Source organism: Haemaphysalis longicornis, unplaced genomic scaffold (genome assembly GCF_048455015.1).
Source record: "Haemaphysalis longicornis isolate Haplotype H1 unplaced genomic scaffold, Haemaphysalis longicornis Haplotype H1 scaffold_1, whole genome shotgun sequence".
Classification (NCBI taxonomy): domain Eukaryota; kingdom Metazoa; phylum Arthropoda; class Arachnida; order Ixodida; family Ixodidae; genus Haemaphysalis; species Haemaphysalis longicornis.
Window position 1 is genome coordinate 157,011,763 of NW_027526203.1, and position 17,075 is coordinate 157,028,837.

A 17,075-nucleotide genomic window follows, 5' to 3' on the forward strand; every position below is an offset into this window, starting at 1 on the left:
TTTAGCCCTGGCCAATCCCCCCTTGTGGGTACATGCCAACAAACACTGTGGGCATCATCGTCGTCGTCGTCGTTTACCGATTCCGCGGTTGTAAGACATGGCGTTCATTCAGCCTGTGGTGTTTGCGCACTTGGCTCAACGCCGAAGAGTACAAGCTTTCGTGGAACAACTGATATTTAACGCGGAAGTTCACTGTAGGCGAACGTAGTCGTGTGCAGATGAATGGAATGACGGTGGCCGAGCCCCGAACAGAAACCGCGACGCCTCAATCGTGGCGTCTGCTGCAACCGACCACCGATGCAAAGTCGGTTGCCAAAGATCAGTGCAAGAACTCTAAAGGTCGTAGAATAAGAGTCACACTAGGGGGTACGTGAAATTTTCTCAGTACGAAAAATTATATTTACAGCTTAGATGAGATCATACGTACTAAAACCCTAAAACCTCCGTTTCTCAGTTATCTGGGCCAGAAAAAGCAATGGCAGTCTGGCAACAAGACGGATAGCGGTGCGGTGTATGTATTTCTTGGCATTCTTGGCGACTACGTCCCACCGGAGTCCATAGTAGACGACACGGGAAGAGGGCGAGTCGAGTGACGGCGGCTCTCTGCGCGTTTTGGGTCCGCAACGTAGGGTCGCGGACCATTCATTCATTCGGACACGATGGATCGGGCGAGATCCCTGGCCGCGTCGCTGACGCCCTTCGCCCGGGCCCTGCTCTCGGAGAAGTTGGGTCCCGTGCGGCTGGCGAGCAGCGGTCACTTTGGAGTTCACCTGCTCAAGGTGCCCGCGCGGGGCTATGTGACCCGCGCCGCAGCCGAGCCGTTCCTCAACGGCAGCTCGTCCGTCTACGTCGAGGAGATGTACCGCGCCTGGACCCAGGACCCCAACTCGGTGCACAAGGTGCGTTCGTCTTTCGCCTACCTTCGCCACCTGCGCACTTCGGCGCCTATAAATACACATGCCCTACAGCCGAGGCTCGCGGTGCGGCCGTCGCAGATGGACAGCGCGGATTCGCTCGCATCATTGCCCTGACCGTCGCTTTCGTCTTCCAAACACGGCCCCTTTAGAAGCTGAGCGGTTCCCCACCACATCGCAGCGGTGTCGTCGCTGTTTAGACAGTGTTTGGGCGGGCGCGAAACGGCATCGCGCACTCTGTTTTCTCACCCGGTTCTCCTGTTCCCGTAAGTAGTGAAATTGAAGTTCTGGAAAAAAAAAAAAAAAATCAATCGGCGTATTGCGTGAAAACCTACTCGTGTCCATCGTACAACTTTGTATGGCGGAATACCGTCGTAGCTGCGCAACTTACGTAACTTATCGTGCGACGGCCTGCTACCACTACTACGAGTCTCCAAGCTCCATACCTGTCGTTGCACTAGCGGGCGCAAGGCGTCAGAGTAGAACCGCCGGGCTCTACTCTGGCACCTTCGGGCACGCCTCCCCGTACGTGCCCCGTGTGTATCGCCAGAAGCGCCATGATGCGTGTCCCAAGCAATATAGCCGGCGCTTCTCGAGCTATCGGCCTCGCCACCGGCGCGTTTTACGACGGCCAGAGTCACCTTGCAATGGCTCGGCACTCGAGCGGCCTCGCGAGGTCTCCCCTTGGCGGAGACCCTTCCCGCTGGCATGCTGGGGAGAAACAGCGCCGTTGTCGTCATCGTCAAGGCGGCCGGAAGGTGTCAGGTGAACGCCTGCTGCGTGGTCGCCCTTGACGCGCGCGTTGACCCACTTTCTTGCCAGTGCTTTGGCCGCAATGTCGGACCATGGGACAGCCGGCCGGCTCACCTTTGGCGGGAAAGTGCAAAGTTGGGCGGTTCGCTGATGCACTTCGTCTCAAATTTGCGCGCAACGACCGCAGGTGCGCGCTTTGCGGCGTTATTACGGCTCCAGTAGACGGAATTTCCCTTGTGGGTTATAGTGTACCCGGGCTACGTGTACCCGGGCTACGGCGTTCCGTTCCGACTAAGGTAGACTGGTCTAACCCAGGGGTCGACCCACTCACGTGACCTAGCAACTGCTACAATACCTAGCAACCTACTGACGTGACCTGACCTAGGAAGTTGCCTACAATATTTGTGCTCGGGATATATTCCAAGGATTGTGCCAGGCCGTCATAAGTGCAACTGACCGCGTTTTTTAAAACTTTTTAAGGCAGGTACTTTAATGATGATATTGTAATATCGGCACTGTCTTGCATCATGCTGTCATAACGAAACAAGAGCCCTTAACGATCAACATGCCAGTGCATTCTCGCATCTTCGTCCAGCCATATCACTGGTGTGCGTTTTCCTAAAAAAAAATGCTTGAATGAATAATAAAAAAAAGGAACTCGACACCGCAAGAGTTAAGGCTGCTGAATAAAGCCCTAAAAAGTCGGATGATCTTGCTGTGAGAGATCAGAGCCTCTATGTGATAAGGGTGTGATGACATGTGGGCCACGTTGCATGAGGGTTGCGACAGTTGTAGGGGGATTGCTGGAGGGTTATAAGTTGTTTTGCCTATTGTCAAGTGAAGGGAAAATTGTTGAGGAATTTTTACTAGGTGTGCTATTTCTTCAGCACGAAAGTAGTTTTCTTAAATGCAGAAAATAATTCTCTAGGCCTTCTGGTGCATTTCCGACATTAAAAGTTCACACCATTCTATGCCTCATACCAAACCAGGTGAAACTTCAATGCAATGTTTGAAAGTCGATGAAAATCTTGGGAGATGCTTGAGAAGTGATGTTTCCTCAGTTCGCATTGGTTAATCTTGTTACTGGGACTGGCATTACACGCTGTAAGGAGCACTGGTGTGTCTTGCGTAACATTAACGGGTTTCTTAATAACTACAGTGTCAGAATCATTGTGCTTAGAAAGAAGACCTCACAGTGGGGTGTAAGGTGGCTAAGTTTCCATATAAATCAAGTCTCACAATTAAAGGGACACTGAAGTGAATTTGTCGAGCTCCCGTTTTTGCTTGCACCGCGTAGACTGACTCAAATGAACGCACTTTTCATCGCTTATCCGGGGCGATAAGGCGGTATTTATTTTATAAAGCCTGAGAGAAGAAAAACTACCGTGCGTGGTTTGTGGTGGCTGCACCAGCTAACCGCAGTGACGTCAGGTAAAGGTGCTACGTGATTGGACGATGTCCAAGATTAGCATTCAAACAAGTTTCGGTTCTGTGAAACAACATGTTTGGCATCCGACGTTGTCGTTGGATGGGCATTCTCGATATCTCAATAATCGCCTTACCACGCTTCTGTCATGTTGTTGGCTGTGAAATGCCTCAGATAAGCCAACCAGGACGGCTTGGAATCGTAGCAATCACTAGCCAAGGCCTACGCAGTGGATGAACGCCCTCCGCGTCACCGGAGACACTCAGATGCCGTGTTATTTTTCCCCCATCTTTGGAGCTTGCCTCACTCATGCCTGTATCGTAAAAAGCGCGTTCGCACCAGGCCAAGGGTCTGTTGATTCTGTTCTGTGCCCACTACCCGCAAGCGGTCGGTGCTTATGGCAACAGCATGCCAACGAGAACTGGCTAGTAGAGCACTGCACGGGCCCGGGCCGGGCCGCCCGAAGTCGATTATCGGCGGGCCCGGGCCAGGCCCGGGTTCAGTGCCTCGGGCCTGGGCCGGGCTCGGGTTCAGTGCCGCGGGCCCGGGCCGGGCTCAGGCTCGACGCCACGGGCCCGGGCCCGGGCCGGGCTCGGGCTTGAATTCATAGGCCCGGGGGTTAATAGTTCCGACGTGAAGTGTAGAAAAGAGCATAAAATTGAATATTCTGAGTATACTTTTATGCGCTTCTTGGTGTTAGTTGTACAGATTGTTTTAAAAACGTGTTTTGCTAGGGCTGATAGTCACTATACTGTAAATTTAATGACATTTCATGTTCTGCATCAAGATTTTATATTTTGGTGTATAACATATCAAAGATACGGTTACAAGGAATGCCCTAGAGGGGAAGGAATTAATTAAGCCACCCTGGAGCTGTGCACCTATGTCTATGTACGTGTGTTTTAGATGTCGAACCAATCTAAATGTGGCTGCCGTGGCTGGAAATCAAACTGGCGTGCTAGAGAAGCGTCACCGCTTAACAACCACTCCAGGGAAAATATTTCAACGCACGCACATACTTGTGGATTCAAATGGAGAGCAAGAAATTTCATTAATACCAACTTGTGACCGAAACAACCACATGAAGTTGCCAAGAGTCTGGTCATCAAAGGTGATGGTGTCTCTCGTGTAAGAATACGAGCTATGATTACGCCCATGTGGCGTGAACTGCAGATGGTGTGAGCTAAACTACGTGTACTTTTCAACCCTTTTTTTGCGTTACAATTCAGGGCGTGCTTGTACAGACTAGATGCTCCGTCTGATTTCCCGCTACGAAGACACTCGACCGAATATAATAAACTAATTTTCTTCAACGTCTAAAACCAGGCCTGGTCACACACATGCGGGCGATCCGTAGGCTAAAAAAAAAGACCGTGCCCGGGCTGGGCGTGGGCTTGAGACGACGGGCCCGGGCCGGGCCTGGGATTGAGATGATGGGCCCGGGCCGGGCCTGGGCTTGAGATGATGGGCCCGGGCCGGGCCCGGGCTATACTCACTTATGAATGCCCGGGCCCGGGCCGGGCCCGGGCTCGGTGTTACGGGCCCGGGTCGGGCTCGGGCTTCCCAAAGCGGGCTCGGGCCGGGCTCGGGCCTTAAAATTAGGCCCGTGCAGTGCTCTACTGGCTAGCGCGTCAGTGCCACTCTGCGCACGTTCTGCAAACTCGCTCATGGAGCAATGAACGTTGCGGGCCAAGAATGGTGAATTCAGTGTGGAAACATCGGCCAAAAACGATGAAATCAATAAAAAAAAAAAGAGAAAAAGTTGTAGCTTCATGGATTCGAACTTGCAACTTGCAAAATAACATACCTAGTGCTCATGACTACTCGGCCACGAGCCAGCACTGCCGGGGGATGGAAATACAAGGTATGTAATGTATAACCAGTTTACATTTTTATTTAGTTTTAGCATTTCAAGCAGCTTAGATGACTATTTGTTGTATAGCTCTCGTGCAGTAAGCGTCCCCCTATTTTCCGCAATATCTCGCGTCTAACAATTGCATTTCTTAGACGGAAAAGCACTCGCAGATGTGTGGTGTTGCTGCTGACTGTGTGCTTGTTCACCCAGCGCGAAAAAGTACTTCCTGCACCCTAGTTTTACGCTGTATGGTAAAAATTTCAGTTGATTTTATTTCCTTAGTATCTCTATTAACTTCGCTGACTCTTCTTCCGCCTTCAGTTGGCCTTAGATTTTCCTACTAGCGTACCAGTCGTCGAAGCGTCGCATGTGCAGCGCTTGTGTGAAGCGACCTGGACCTCGAGCGTGATACAGTGTACAAACTAACAAACTAAAGAAAGGCACATTCTTTTATTCACAAACGTCTTGTGGCTTAGTTTCAACTGAGCGAATGAATTGCTATGACCCATCGGTGGCCGGCGGACTACACACTGGGCCGACCGACAAGGTCGGTGAGCCGTGCAGTAGTGCAGTCAAGCCAAGTCATTTTTTCCTGACGTCACACGTAAACGCCACAGAAGATGGGTGAGGATGCAAAGAGGAGGACAGCATTTTCGAATTGATTTTTCTACTAAATAAATTCGCGTAAACGCACCCAGAGTGGTCGAAACATGGCCTGGGGACCCCGGACTACAATTTGCGCTAGTAATCCTGCAATGTTTACAAATAACTTCAGTGACCCTTTAAGAGTGAGCTGTGGTTTGCTAGCCAAGGTTTTAGTTTTGTATGCTTTCAGCAAAGGGAGAGGTTAATTCTAAAAGCACGCTTGTAGAATCCTTTGAGCTGTAATAAGACAAAATTGGTAAAACGGTCATCAGCACAGGAGTCATGTGATGTGCACGTGGGAGGCTGAGGTGAGTGCATCTTTGTACAGGGTGGTGCGACAATAATTGGAACACTTTAAAAAGGTTTCCTGAATGAACCGCCACTCTGTTCACGCTCAAACTTCACGCGAAGGTCGCATTTTGTGGTCTATTTTGTTTGACACCGGGAACAACGACGGCACTTACTTGTTTATTCTGAAAATAAATAAAACGATTTTCACCTATGGGAAAATAGCGGCCGATTTGGAGGTGCGAGCCAGTGTAAGTTGATCTTGGAACGATGACGCCACCTTGGTTATGCAGAGCGAACGGACGTTGGGGTTCATGAAAGCCACCTGGGTTATGCAGAGCGAAACAGAGAATATGCGACCTTCGTGTGAAGTTTGAGCGCAAACAGAGCGGCAGTTTGCTCAGGAAAATTTTTTAAGGTGTCCCAATTATCGGCACACCACCCTGTACTTCATCCGTGCTTGCAAAGCATGGTTGGCAGTTAACTGCAGGGCACTCCTTTTAGCATAGGTTATAATGTAAGCCTGTCAGTAAGAAAAAAAGTTAAGCACACACATACGTCACGGCATTCCCATTGTGATAATCTGTCATCATCTGTCACCATGACTTGCTTGTCTCTGATGGTGGAGCAGAAAGATAAGTGGAGCTGCTGCAGTTCCACTTTTCATAAATGACTGATGAGGGGGACAGTGGGGTGCCTTAGGGCAGGCCAGGGATAGGGGGCACAGGCATTCCCTTAGCAGTACGAGTTCAGGGGGGCCCTTGGATCGAGTTGCTAGTTGAGTGATGGGAAATTTTCCTCCCCTGTGGAGCAGTGGTACGGACCGTTTGTTGAAAGACAATTCGTAATGGGGCAATTCATCGCAGGACAATTGTTTGCGTAGGACAGTTGGTCGTAGGGCTATTCGTCGGAAAAAAAAACTTTTTATTGACTTTAAAGCACAATGGACTATTCAGTTAAGGGCATCGAACATGTATGTGTAAAATATGAAGTTCAAACGCTTCCTAAGAAAAAATTAATCCAACTCTGCACAAGCGGCCGAGTGTTCACCAGGACAATCGTATCACTCTAGGTCGGAAGTTAGTGGTTCAGTGAGCGTGCAGCTGCCGGTATGAACTTTCAAGAATAACAACGTAAAGTTCACCAGCCAAATGCTACAGATTAACTGGTCTTGGCGTTGTTTTTCGCAGTCTCTGTGGAATTCATCAGGACTAAAAGGGGCAGAGAAATGCTGGTTCGCGAACAATTTTTTTTATATTGTGAAATGGAGGACTGAGCAAAGCATGTACTAGACATGTTGAAGAAGAGGAACCTGCAAAGTGAAGAATGATACTGACGCACAGATTAGAGAATATACACGTTGTTCAACTCGCAGATAACCACAGCCATGCTCCAGACCAAACTGAGGTTAGCTGTTTAAAAATCCATTCAGAAAGGAATGCCAGCACTCGTGGGAATGCATGAATATTCATTTGTGTATTTTGTCACGAGAGCACTACAGATAAATGGGTGCAGGGGAAGCGCCGGGGCATTCGATTCGCTGACGGTCGCCTGTGGACGTCACTCTGTTGACTTCTTCGACGTTTGTGTATTCTTTGAGTTTTTGCGGAGCACAAGTTTGCTCCAGTTAAGTTTGTTCTTTGAAGAACCCTGCTTGTCCTTGGCTGCGTGGCATTACACTTGATAACAGTGAGATAACTCTTCTTGATTTCGGATAACAGAAATAAGAGTGCCTCGGGAGGTACTTGCGTCGAAGCATGATGAATGCCGTTTGCGTCACTTCTCACGTTCGTTAAAATGCACGACGCGTTCATTCTGGGAAGCCACGAGGTATTTCTATTTTATTATAAATTGCTTGCTTCCTCAATGAAATTGTGCTCTTAGTCGGTATTGTGCCCATGTTGTGTCTTTGGCCCAATCTTGCTTCGCGCAGTAGTAGAGAGAACCAATAGCAACTTGCCCAGTTCAGTTTTTTGAACACATTCTTCGAAGCAACGAATTGTCATTTCGACAAATTGCCCTATGTGACGAACTGCCCTACTACAAGTTGCCCTATTACGAATCGCCTTTTGACGAATAGTCCTACGGTCGACGAGTGGGATCATTATCCCTGGATCGTGGTCCTTTGTTTCCCCTCGGTCTGCTCCTTACTGATGGGAAGGGCACATTGATGAGAGTGTTGTGGATGTGCCCATCAGCTGCCATTGCATTTCCTAATCTTGGCGGTTTCTTGAACAGAGCCTTTGCCAACCTATTTTCCTCACGTCAGTCCTGTAAGCTAACGGATGTATGAGTGGAAGTGTGCGTGTAGGGTTTAGTTTTTAGGCCAGGTGCAAACGGAACGGACGCAGCTGCCACATTGTTCCCGCTGAAAGTGGTGGCTTGTAAATAGTATAGAAGTGTTTACATTGTAGCTTGTAAAGGTTCTTTCAATGGGATATTTTTCTTACCTGATGGTAGCACTGTTCGTACGCCTGAACACTGCCCAGCAGGTTATTTGATAATCAGCCTCAAAGGAAACATCATCCATCACAAACTTGGGGAAAATGTGTAAGGCGAGGTGTGAGTCTAGCATCTGCTGTCTGGAGAAAGAGGAGGAGACAAGCCTCCTCCAACATTGGTTGAAATCCTTGCGCCACAGTTCCCCCCTATCTTCTGGGGATTACCAAAGAGTGCTTCTGATTCAGTTGCCAGGACCATGTTTACTGTTGGGCACGCTCTAAGCTGCGTTTGATTTGTGGCCCCCTACAAACAGCAACAGGGCCAGCTGGCAGGTAGCTCGCCAATCCCTGCCCCTTTGTCAGCCGCACTAGCTGCTTCCTGCTCTCTGTGAACGTGCGCACGGCCTGCAGGTGTTAGTGGTGCAGCAATGTGGCTTCTCCCTCTCCTCGTGTGGAGAAACGAGCCTGCCTGCCCTCACAGCTGCATTTGGGCACCCTTTGCCTAGTGCGCAGCTCTTGTTACTGCTGAAAGAGAGGAGTGCACAGAGGTTGTTGCTGCAGGGAAGGTTCTCTACACTTGTGCTCCCCTCGCGTGAAATGTGGGAAGAGGCGCCAGCCTTTAGTTTCTTGATGTTTCCAAGTTTTTAGTGAACGGAGATTGAGCAGCCTTGGCCATGGGTTCAGTCCAGGGGTGAAGCATGGATATAGGGGTGCTGGTTTGGGAGAGCCCAGGCATCCCAGCGGAAACCTAATTTAAATACTGTAAAACCTTGTTCGGTCGAAAGTCCTCAACTCTGGAAGGAAAAAAAAAAGATTGAGTTATGTTGAGTTTTGAAATGCCCACAATTTCAGTGCACAGGGTACAGACTACTGAGATTGGGTGCATCCAACAGCCATGCTAATCAGCAGCTTTCGGTGTAATGGAGGCACAATAATGGAGCTCGTCGTTTGGAAAGGGTACCAGATGTTCTTGCAGGGCAGGCACCCGAGGAAACATTGTTTCTGGAAACACTGGGGAATTTAAATTCTTATTTGTGTATACTTATATCATTGTAAGAGTTGCCTTGTTTTGCGTTTGTTTAGGGTGAGAATTTTGAAGGTGGTATTCCAGGTAATGGTAGCGTGGTTTTTGCATGGCTCTGCAGGGGGGGGGGGGGGGGATGCTGGTCTTTTCCACGGTTTCTGCACCCGCAGCAAAAGGACAGTGTGGAATAGAAGGAAAAAAAGAACAAGCTCTCCAGTCATGTGCACTGCAAGACTTTTGCAGACAGCAATTAATTCCCGTGCCAAATTTTATTTTGTCATAAAATTTGGCACGAGAATGAAGTGCCAAAAAGTTTGTGGCACTTTTTGTAAGGCATCCACGTCTCATCCCCATCACAGTCTCGTGGAAGTTTTAGCTGATGCTATTGCGGTGTCACTGCAAAACAGTTGAATAAGCAAACTGGGAACAAATTCATGAGCGATTATTTCCGGGCTTGTACAAGTGCCAGTGAACATCTGTTTCACACCTGTGTTGAACTTCATAGTCTGCAAAAAAGTAATGCGCTACAAAAGCAAAAAATATGGTTTGCTTTGTTTCCAGTGCAGCTGTCGAGTGGCAGTTGTCATGATCCCATGTTAATTGCATGCACAGTTTTTGCATGTCACATTGTGCGCATACATCAGCAGATTCAGATGAGAAAAATAGTTACATTGCTCACGGGTTAAAAATACCTGTGCCGTCACTACTTCGACAGTGCTAACTTTTCTCGGTGACAGCTTTCCTATTGGGTTGTGCCCCAAGTGAAAGTGACATTGAAGGTGAGGCAGTTTAGCCAAAGAGGGGCTCGAAAAAAAAATGGTCTAAAGCATGTTGTCTTTGGTGCTCCTTATTTTTAGAAGGAAGCACAAATTGGAAAGGAAATCGAAGTGACAGCTGAACAAGTAATGAATGGAACATGTCAAAATGTTTTTTCTATTGTAAAAATAAGTATCCGTACTTTTTCTTTCCTTGTTTATGTTGGTTTAATGACTAGCAAGGACTTATTTAATGGCAAAGTAAGGACTGATGCCAGTTGCTCGTGGAAAATTTGAATTGGGGCCCAATGTACTGAAGCTGGGCTATCCAGGATAGTGCACCCTGGCAGAGAGATTTTATAGACTTCCCAGGGAACTTTATCGTGCGGGGAATATCCAACTCAGGGGCCTTTTCGTGTGGTGTCTCCGTTTTGGAGGCAACGTATGAGGAGTGAGAGGGAAAACCTTCTTGGATTGGTTTTGTTGTTGATCTATAGGGTTTAACGCGCCAACGCAAAGGAGGCGATGAGGTGCGCAGTAGTGGAGGGCTCCGGATTAATTTTGACCATCTGGGGATCTTTAACGTGTGGCCAAATCTCGCACACACGGGCGTTTTTGCTTTTCGCCTCCATCAGAAAAGCGGCCGCCGCGGCCAGGAATCGAACCCGCGTCCTCGTGCTCAGAAGTGCAACGCCTCAGCCACTGAGCCACTGCGACAGGCCGAAAACCTTCTTGGAAAGTATGGTTTCTTGGACTGGATATCAAGCTTGTGAGCAGCACAACGCTTGAGCCACTGTGGCCGACAGTTTCATATTGTGGCGGTTCAGATGAACTTGAAGTGTGCCCCCATGTCAGCCAAGCGTAGTGTGCGTTTGTAAACTTTGGTAATGTGGTTGAGCATAGTCGAAAATCAGCTAGTGCCACCTGTATCTGTTACTTAAAAGACGTATGGGATGTAACATTCAGTTCATCGTGGAATTTCATTGGCGAGTCTCGTGGGAGGCAATTGCGCTAAGCCCACCGCTTATTTTGGTTTACGTTCACTGGGAGACATTTTAGAGGTGTGCCATTGGTAGGGCCAGCAGTATAGACCCATTTGTTTGGAAGATTTGTTCGTGTACGGTGCTTGTTAGGAGAGCCCGTAAACTCAGACTATAGAATACTGCAGCAAGTTGTGTCCACTGGACAATGCAAGGCGTATGGGGAATAGGAGAGGTTAGCTTGCGTGTGGCATGGCTGAGGATACCTGTGGGGAACACTCACAAATACTGCTGCAATTGATCGCTGCATAGGGGGCTTGAAGCAGTGAGCCAATGGGTTTGGGAGAGCTCAGGCATCCCAGCGGAAACCTAATTTAAATACTGTAAAACCTTGTTTGGTCGAAAGTCCTCAACTCTGGAAGGAAAAAAAAAGATTGAGTTATGTTGAGTTTTGAAATGCCCACAATTTCAGTGCACAGGGTACAGACTACTGAGATTGAGTGCATCCAACAACCACGCTAATCAGCAGCTTTTGGTGTAATGGAGGCACAATAATGGTGCTCATCGTTTGGAAGAGGTACCAGATGTTCTTGCAGGGCAAGCACCCGAGGAAACATTGTTTCTGGAAACACTGGGGGATTTAAATTCCTATTTGTGTATACTTATATCATTGTAAGAGTTGCCTTGTTTTGTGTTTGTTTAGGGTGAGAATTTTGAAGGTGGTATTCCAGAAGACATTTGAAACACACTTTAAAATGGAGATGCTTGTGCAGATGGGGGAGGTGGGGGGGGGGGGGGGGCAAGGTTTTTGGCAAGCAGCAGCTGCTTCCAACTTTTAAAGGTTTATAAGGGTAACTGTCACTTTGCTGTGTTCTTGCTTGGTCCCAGTTGCTTTGTGGATGTAGCCTCTAGAGAAGGCAATTTATCGAGCTCGAAGTTTGAGGTTTACTTCCAGTATGTGGCCATGTGGTTGTTTTGCAGGTGAGAGTTTGGGTTATCCTTAATACTCCACAAAAAGCCGTCAGAGAAAATCTGAAAATGCCAAAACAGCACAGGCCTTTACCAGGGGCAGTAAACCTGTCTTATATCAAAGTGTGAAGGCATCGCGTATCTGTAAAGTGCTCACACCGAGTCCATATAAAGTTGGCTTTACTGCTGTACACCAATGCGTTGCTAGCGCATCATGTCGCGCATATTTCTCCCCGAATTCTTTGTTGTCAATTGTGAAGCTACCAGTCATCTACATTTGCACTAATATAATGCTTGTACATCTTCTACCATGTTACCTCTTCTGTTAGTTATGCAGTATTACCACATTGTATTATTTTACGCTATGTTGATTCTGTTCAATTTGTGTTTTTGCTTTTATTGCCCCCCCTCCCTACTCAAAGTTCCTATGGGGACCTGTAAAGTAATGCGAATAAATGAATAAATTTACCTAGGCCAATTATGCAATTAATTTGCAGATAGAAGGCATTTAGCTTTCTTAGTGGGTACTCGCCAAAGAACGGTCATGCATAATTGTTTGTTTCACGCAGTTTGTAAAATTGCTGCTTCACCGTCGTTATAAATGAGCCACGAGACCACTTGGTGAAGCAAGATGGCCATGTTTGCGTTTTTAGGTTCACGCATTTCTGTGCGCATTTCATTTTTGCTGGCTGTACCTTGTATGCCACCTAACCCCATGGGTGCCCGCATACAGGCAGTGGGTGCAGTATATATTACATTTTATAACTGGCTAATGGTACACTGAAGACTGAAAAGCTATGTTTCAATTGAAATATCGTAGCTAGATCTAGGCTTTTTTTGACTACATGCGGGGATTAGTTCGTTTAGAAATGAATTGTTAAAGTTTGCACTTTGTGTGCGGCATTTCGCTTCCCCCCTTTTTTTTCCCCGTGACACAAAGTGCACATTGCAAAATGATGTGACCGAGCGCTGCACGAGGTGTGCCAACCTTGCGATAAGTGACAGTTGGTGTGGCTGCACAGTCTGTTGGTCAGATAACCTCTGGAATTTTGCCCCTCCACGGTCTGTTGGTCAGTTACGCCTAACGGTGTCCTTGATGTTTCTACCAGTGATGAGCAGTAATAGTGGAATGGAATTTGTTTATTTGAACAGTGCTGCAAGCCATGAGTGGGCTCAAGCAGGAGGCCAGTTCAGGCTAATAGTACAAAAATCGGCACATAGTGTGCACGAGAAACATAGCAACGGGCTGTTACACACGACACATGTGACAAAGCAACAGTAAACAGTTTTCAGGGCAGTTTTCAGTGTATCGCTTTCAGATGTGAATATCTGATATGCCGGGTTGCACCACCTGTCCATTATTGTTTATTGTTCTTAAAAAAAATGAATGCATGAATTGTTTGCGTGGACAAGTGGACAAAGGTAAAGGTAAATTTGTCAGGATGTTGTCTTTCAGAATTATGTGACAAATAGTGTGAGGTGAACCGATGGCTGAAAGTGAGCTTTTAGTGGGGCAAAGAAGTTTTGCTCTTGTTACATTCCTTCATGGTTCCAAGGTTGAAATTTAATTTTGATTAGTTTTGGTAGGGAGTCATACCAGTGATAGTTATTGTAGACAAACCTGATCGTGAACTTCAGTTTTCTTAGGGTTACTACTGATTCCAAACCACAATGTGCACTCTAGATGGGACCTTATTTATTTTTGTTAAACACTAGAAGTTTTACAGTAGCAGCAGCGGAGTCTCTAAGTTTCTGCTAACTGACCTTGTTTCTTGTGCAAAGAGAAACCAACTTCTTTCATTGGGGGCCATGTCAAAATGCTAGTTATTGTGATTGCAAACAAGGAAGACAGTAGTCAAGTACTCATGGTCATGTTGGTCATAAGCCAGCAGTGTGTTTTGCCTTGCTTTGTTTGCACCTCTAGTTCAGCACAAAGCTATGTGCCAACTACATCAACTTGGCCTGTTTTTCGAATTCTTTCCATCATGATTAGGGTGCAGCGTTCCAGAAGCCAGTGAGAGCAGAGAGGCAGCTTTGTGTAGGGGGCACTACTAGGAAAGGAGTGCTGTTCGGTTTTCTCCAAAAAAGCAATGTGGTGGTTTTTTGTTGCTGACATCAAACAAGTGTTTTGTGTCTGTGCATATGTTGTGCCACCGCATGTCTTTTGTTAATAAATTTTTTTTTCTTCACTAACAAGTCTCTGTTTACCCACACCCTCATTAATTAACTCACACAACTGCACGCAGTTTGTGTGAGTTAATAAAAGTGCATTGTTGGAATACGCCTCTCATAATGATAGACATAGTGAAGGAAAATGCAAGACAGGTGCTGCACTGTTTTATTGTTAAACTGGATTGGTGCCACTACAAACTGCCTCGTACAAAACCTGAACGGTGGCCTGCAAGCACTGCTTGTGCCGACGGCTTGTATAGTGCTCCTGTGACAGAGAGCGCCCGCTGTTCCGCACTGGATTATCCATTATAAGAAGCGCTGTCGCCTGACACGACATTGGACAAGCTTCTACCGCGTGTTTAGTCTCTGCCTCTGTGCTGTTTGTTGTGGACATTGCGGCTGCCCCAAGCTATTATTTGGTGTTTGGGAAAAGTAATGACCCTGTTGCACGGAGCAAGGATGTATTTGGGAGGTGCAACACCCATTGCGGCGGGCACTGCAGATAATGTCACCATCAACACTAACACGGACGGGACGCTTCGCAGCTGTGATTGCCAACAAGATGATAGTGGCACCTCATGGATGAGATACAAGATGATAGCGGCCACATTCACTGTGTAGTCATTTCAGCTGTGCAGGCCAATCTGATCGTGGCATTTGTTCGCTTTCATCTCGCGCTACAGATGCTGCCAAGTGCTTGTGACGTTATCTAGCCACCCCAGGAAGCAGCGAGTTTCCCGTCCGGTCTAGTCTCTTACTCGGTGCCGCCTTGCGAACGCAGTCCTGGGATGCTTTCTTCCGGGCGGCATCGGCCGGGCTTGGGCCGGGCGAGGCGTACAGCTCCCCCCCGGCGCTGGCGCCAGCGACGTCTGCCATGGCAGTTCCCCGTGCGGTGCCGGCGACCGCCCCGGCTGCTGCTGTGCCGGCCAAATTCCCCAGCGTGCAGGCGGCACCCAGGGACATCGATGACCACCTCTCGGTGCAGGCCATCATCCGGTCCTACCAGGTGGCACCCCTTCCTCTTGCGCGGGGGTGGGGGGGAGTCGTGTCCAGGAGCTAGATTGTTCAACTGCTCTGGCCAGCTGTGGCATGCCTCGAGAGCCCAGCTCGACATAACACCGAGGGGATAGCAGCCACTCCGACCGCATGGGCATATTCTACTGCCACTTTGCACTCTGGCAGCGCTGTGGCCGTCAATGAGAGGTTTTATCTTTACCGTGTCGAAACTGGGGCCCAAATGTCTGGCCTATGTGTGTCCCACAGCCGAGGGCTTTGGATTAATTTGAGCTGAGGCATGCACTGAACACACATACGGGCAGTGTAGCCTCTCTTTTACCTCTAAGTAAACTAGTGTTTGGCATTCTTCCTGTGATGCTGTGTCAGGAACAGACCGTCTTAGGCAGGCCGGCAAGTTTTTTGCACACCGGCATTGAGGTGAAAAGTGCAGGAGGGTCAGGGAACATTCTGATCCGTGTAATTGCGCACAAGACAATCTGTAAAAGCGATGTTTACGTAGTAGCCCAGTAGCTTGTCTCGTGTATAGCCTTTTAGTCTTGCAGCCGTGTGCAAAATTTTCTTATTTCGGGTTACAAGATTTTACTAACTGTTGGTGTGTCATTAGTGTTACATAGTACAAAAGGTGAAACTGCCAGAAGTCCTTTAACAAAATATTGCATACATTGTTCATGTTATCAGAGTTTGGCAGTTCAAGCAAATGTCATTTGAAAAAAAAAAAAAAAGAAAGAAACGGCATTACGAATTGAATTAATGAAAATGCAGTGTGACGCACAATAGCTAGCGGCACAAAAATAAATGCACAGGTGGTAATAAAAGAACGGAGTGAGCACCAAATGTAAGCAGCGTGCTGTAGGATCTATCAGTGGCATCCATTCAGATAGCTTGTAAACATGAAAGGTTCGAGGCTTTTATAAAATGACCACTGAGAGTGGGGTGATTTGCGCACCGCTTGATTAGCAGGTAGTCTGGTTTCCTGACTACCTGCGGTTTCCTAATTGCTTTGTGCGACGTGAAAAAATGGGATTGATTCTGTGCACCTTGTGTTGGCAGCACACTTTGTCAAAGCTGCGTAGAACAAGGCACCGTCAGGCTGGTGTATAAAATGTAGACAGTGGAGCAGGTGTCCTTCAGCGCAGGGCTTCTGGAAATCGGCGAACGGTACGTAGATTATAGTATTGTGCTGTCTGCTGAGCGTTCCAGGTTTCAGACATTTGCGCAGCCCGCAAGGCTGTCCTCCCTGATTTGGTGGCGATGGACATGGCAGGTACGGTTCCTTACGAGCTTGTGAATTCTTCAGTTCCTGGTCATGTTTAGAGTGGCTCAGTTAGTGTTGGCGGTAAGCTACTGCCCTGCCTTGAGCAATAGCCAGCAACCAGGAGATAAAAGTGAAATTGCCACACAGCCAGCCTGCAAATGTCAACGACTTTTTACTCAAAATAAAGAGAGTGGTGAGCTGATTTGGTATCTACCCTGTTACCCACATTAACTAGCACGTTGAGTTCGTTTTTGCTGCAGGCTGTGTGCGTGGAAAACTAAACATGCCATAGGTAGGTGTATGTTTGAGTGCTACTTCCAACCTTTAACAGGGCAGTTCTTTTTCTTTTAGGTGTTAGACAGGGAGAACATAGATAGCCCAGTACTTAAAAAAAGAATGTCCCTTACGTTTGTTCTCTGGAGTGTCCTTGCGCAGCCACTTCTGAGCCATATCTATACGACTTGAGTGTCTACGTAAGTGTGCACATTTCACTTTACGGAAGAGTGCTTTGCTGTGCAAAAGATATTGTGGTGCACAATTTCTCAGCTCTTCTACAATGCGGCTACAGTTAATAGAAGCCT

General features: G+C 47.7%; 1 protein-coding gene across 1 annotated transcript in view; it reads left to right on the forward strand.

Moving 5' to 3' along the window:
• The first annotated feature begins 538 nt into the window (after positions 1 to 538).
• Positions 539 to 17,075, forward strand: part of LOC144138370 (2-oxoglutarate dehydrogenase complex component E1-like) — a 110,882-nt gene continuing 94,345 nt past the window's right edge. Inside the window, exons 1-2 of the mRNA XM_077670622.1 lie at positions 539 to 899; positions 15,004 to 15,228. Coding sequence (XP_077526748.1) covers positions 660 to 899; positions 15,004 to 15,228 — 465 coding nt within the window. The 5' untranslated portion in view covers positions 539 to 659. The remainder of the gene's footprint in view (positions 900 to 15,003; positions 15,229 to 17,075) is intronic.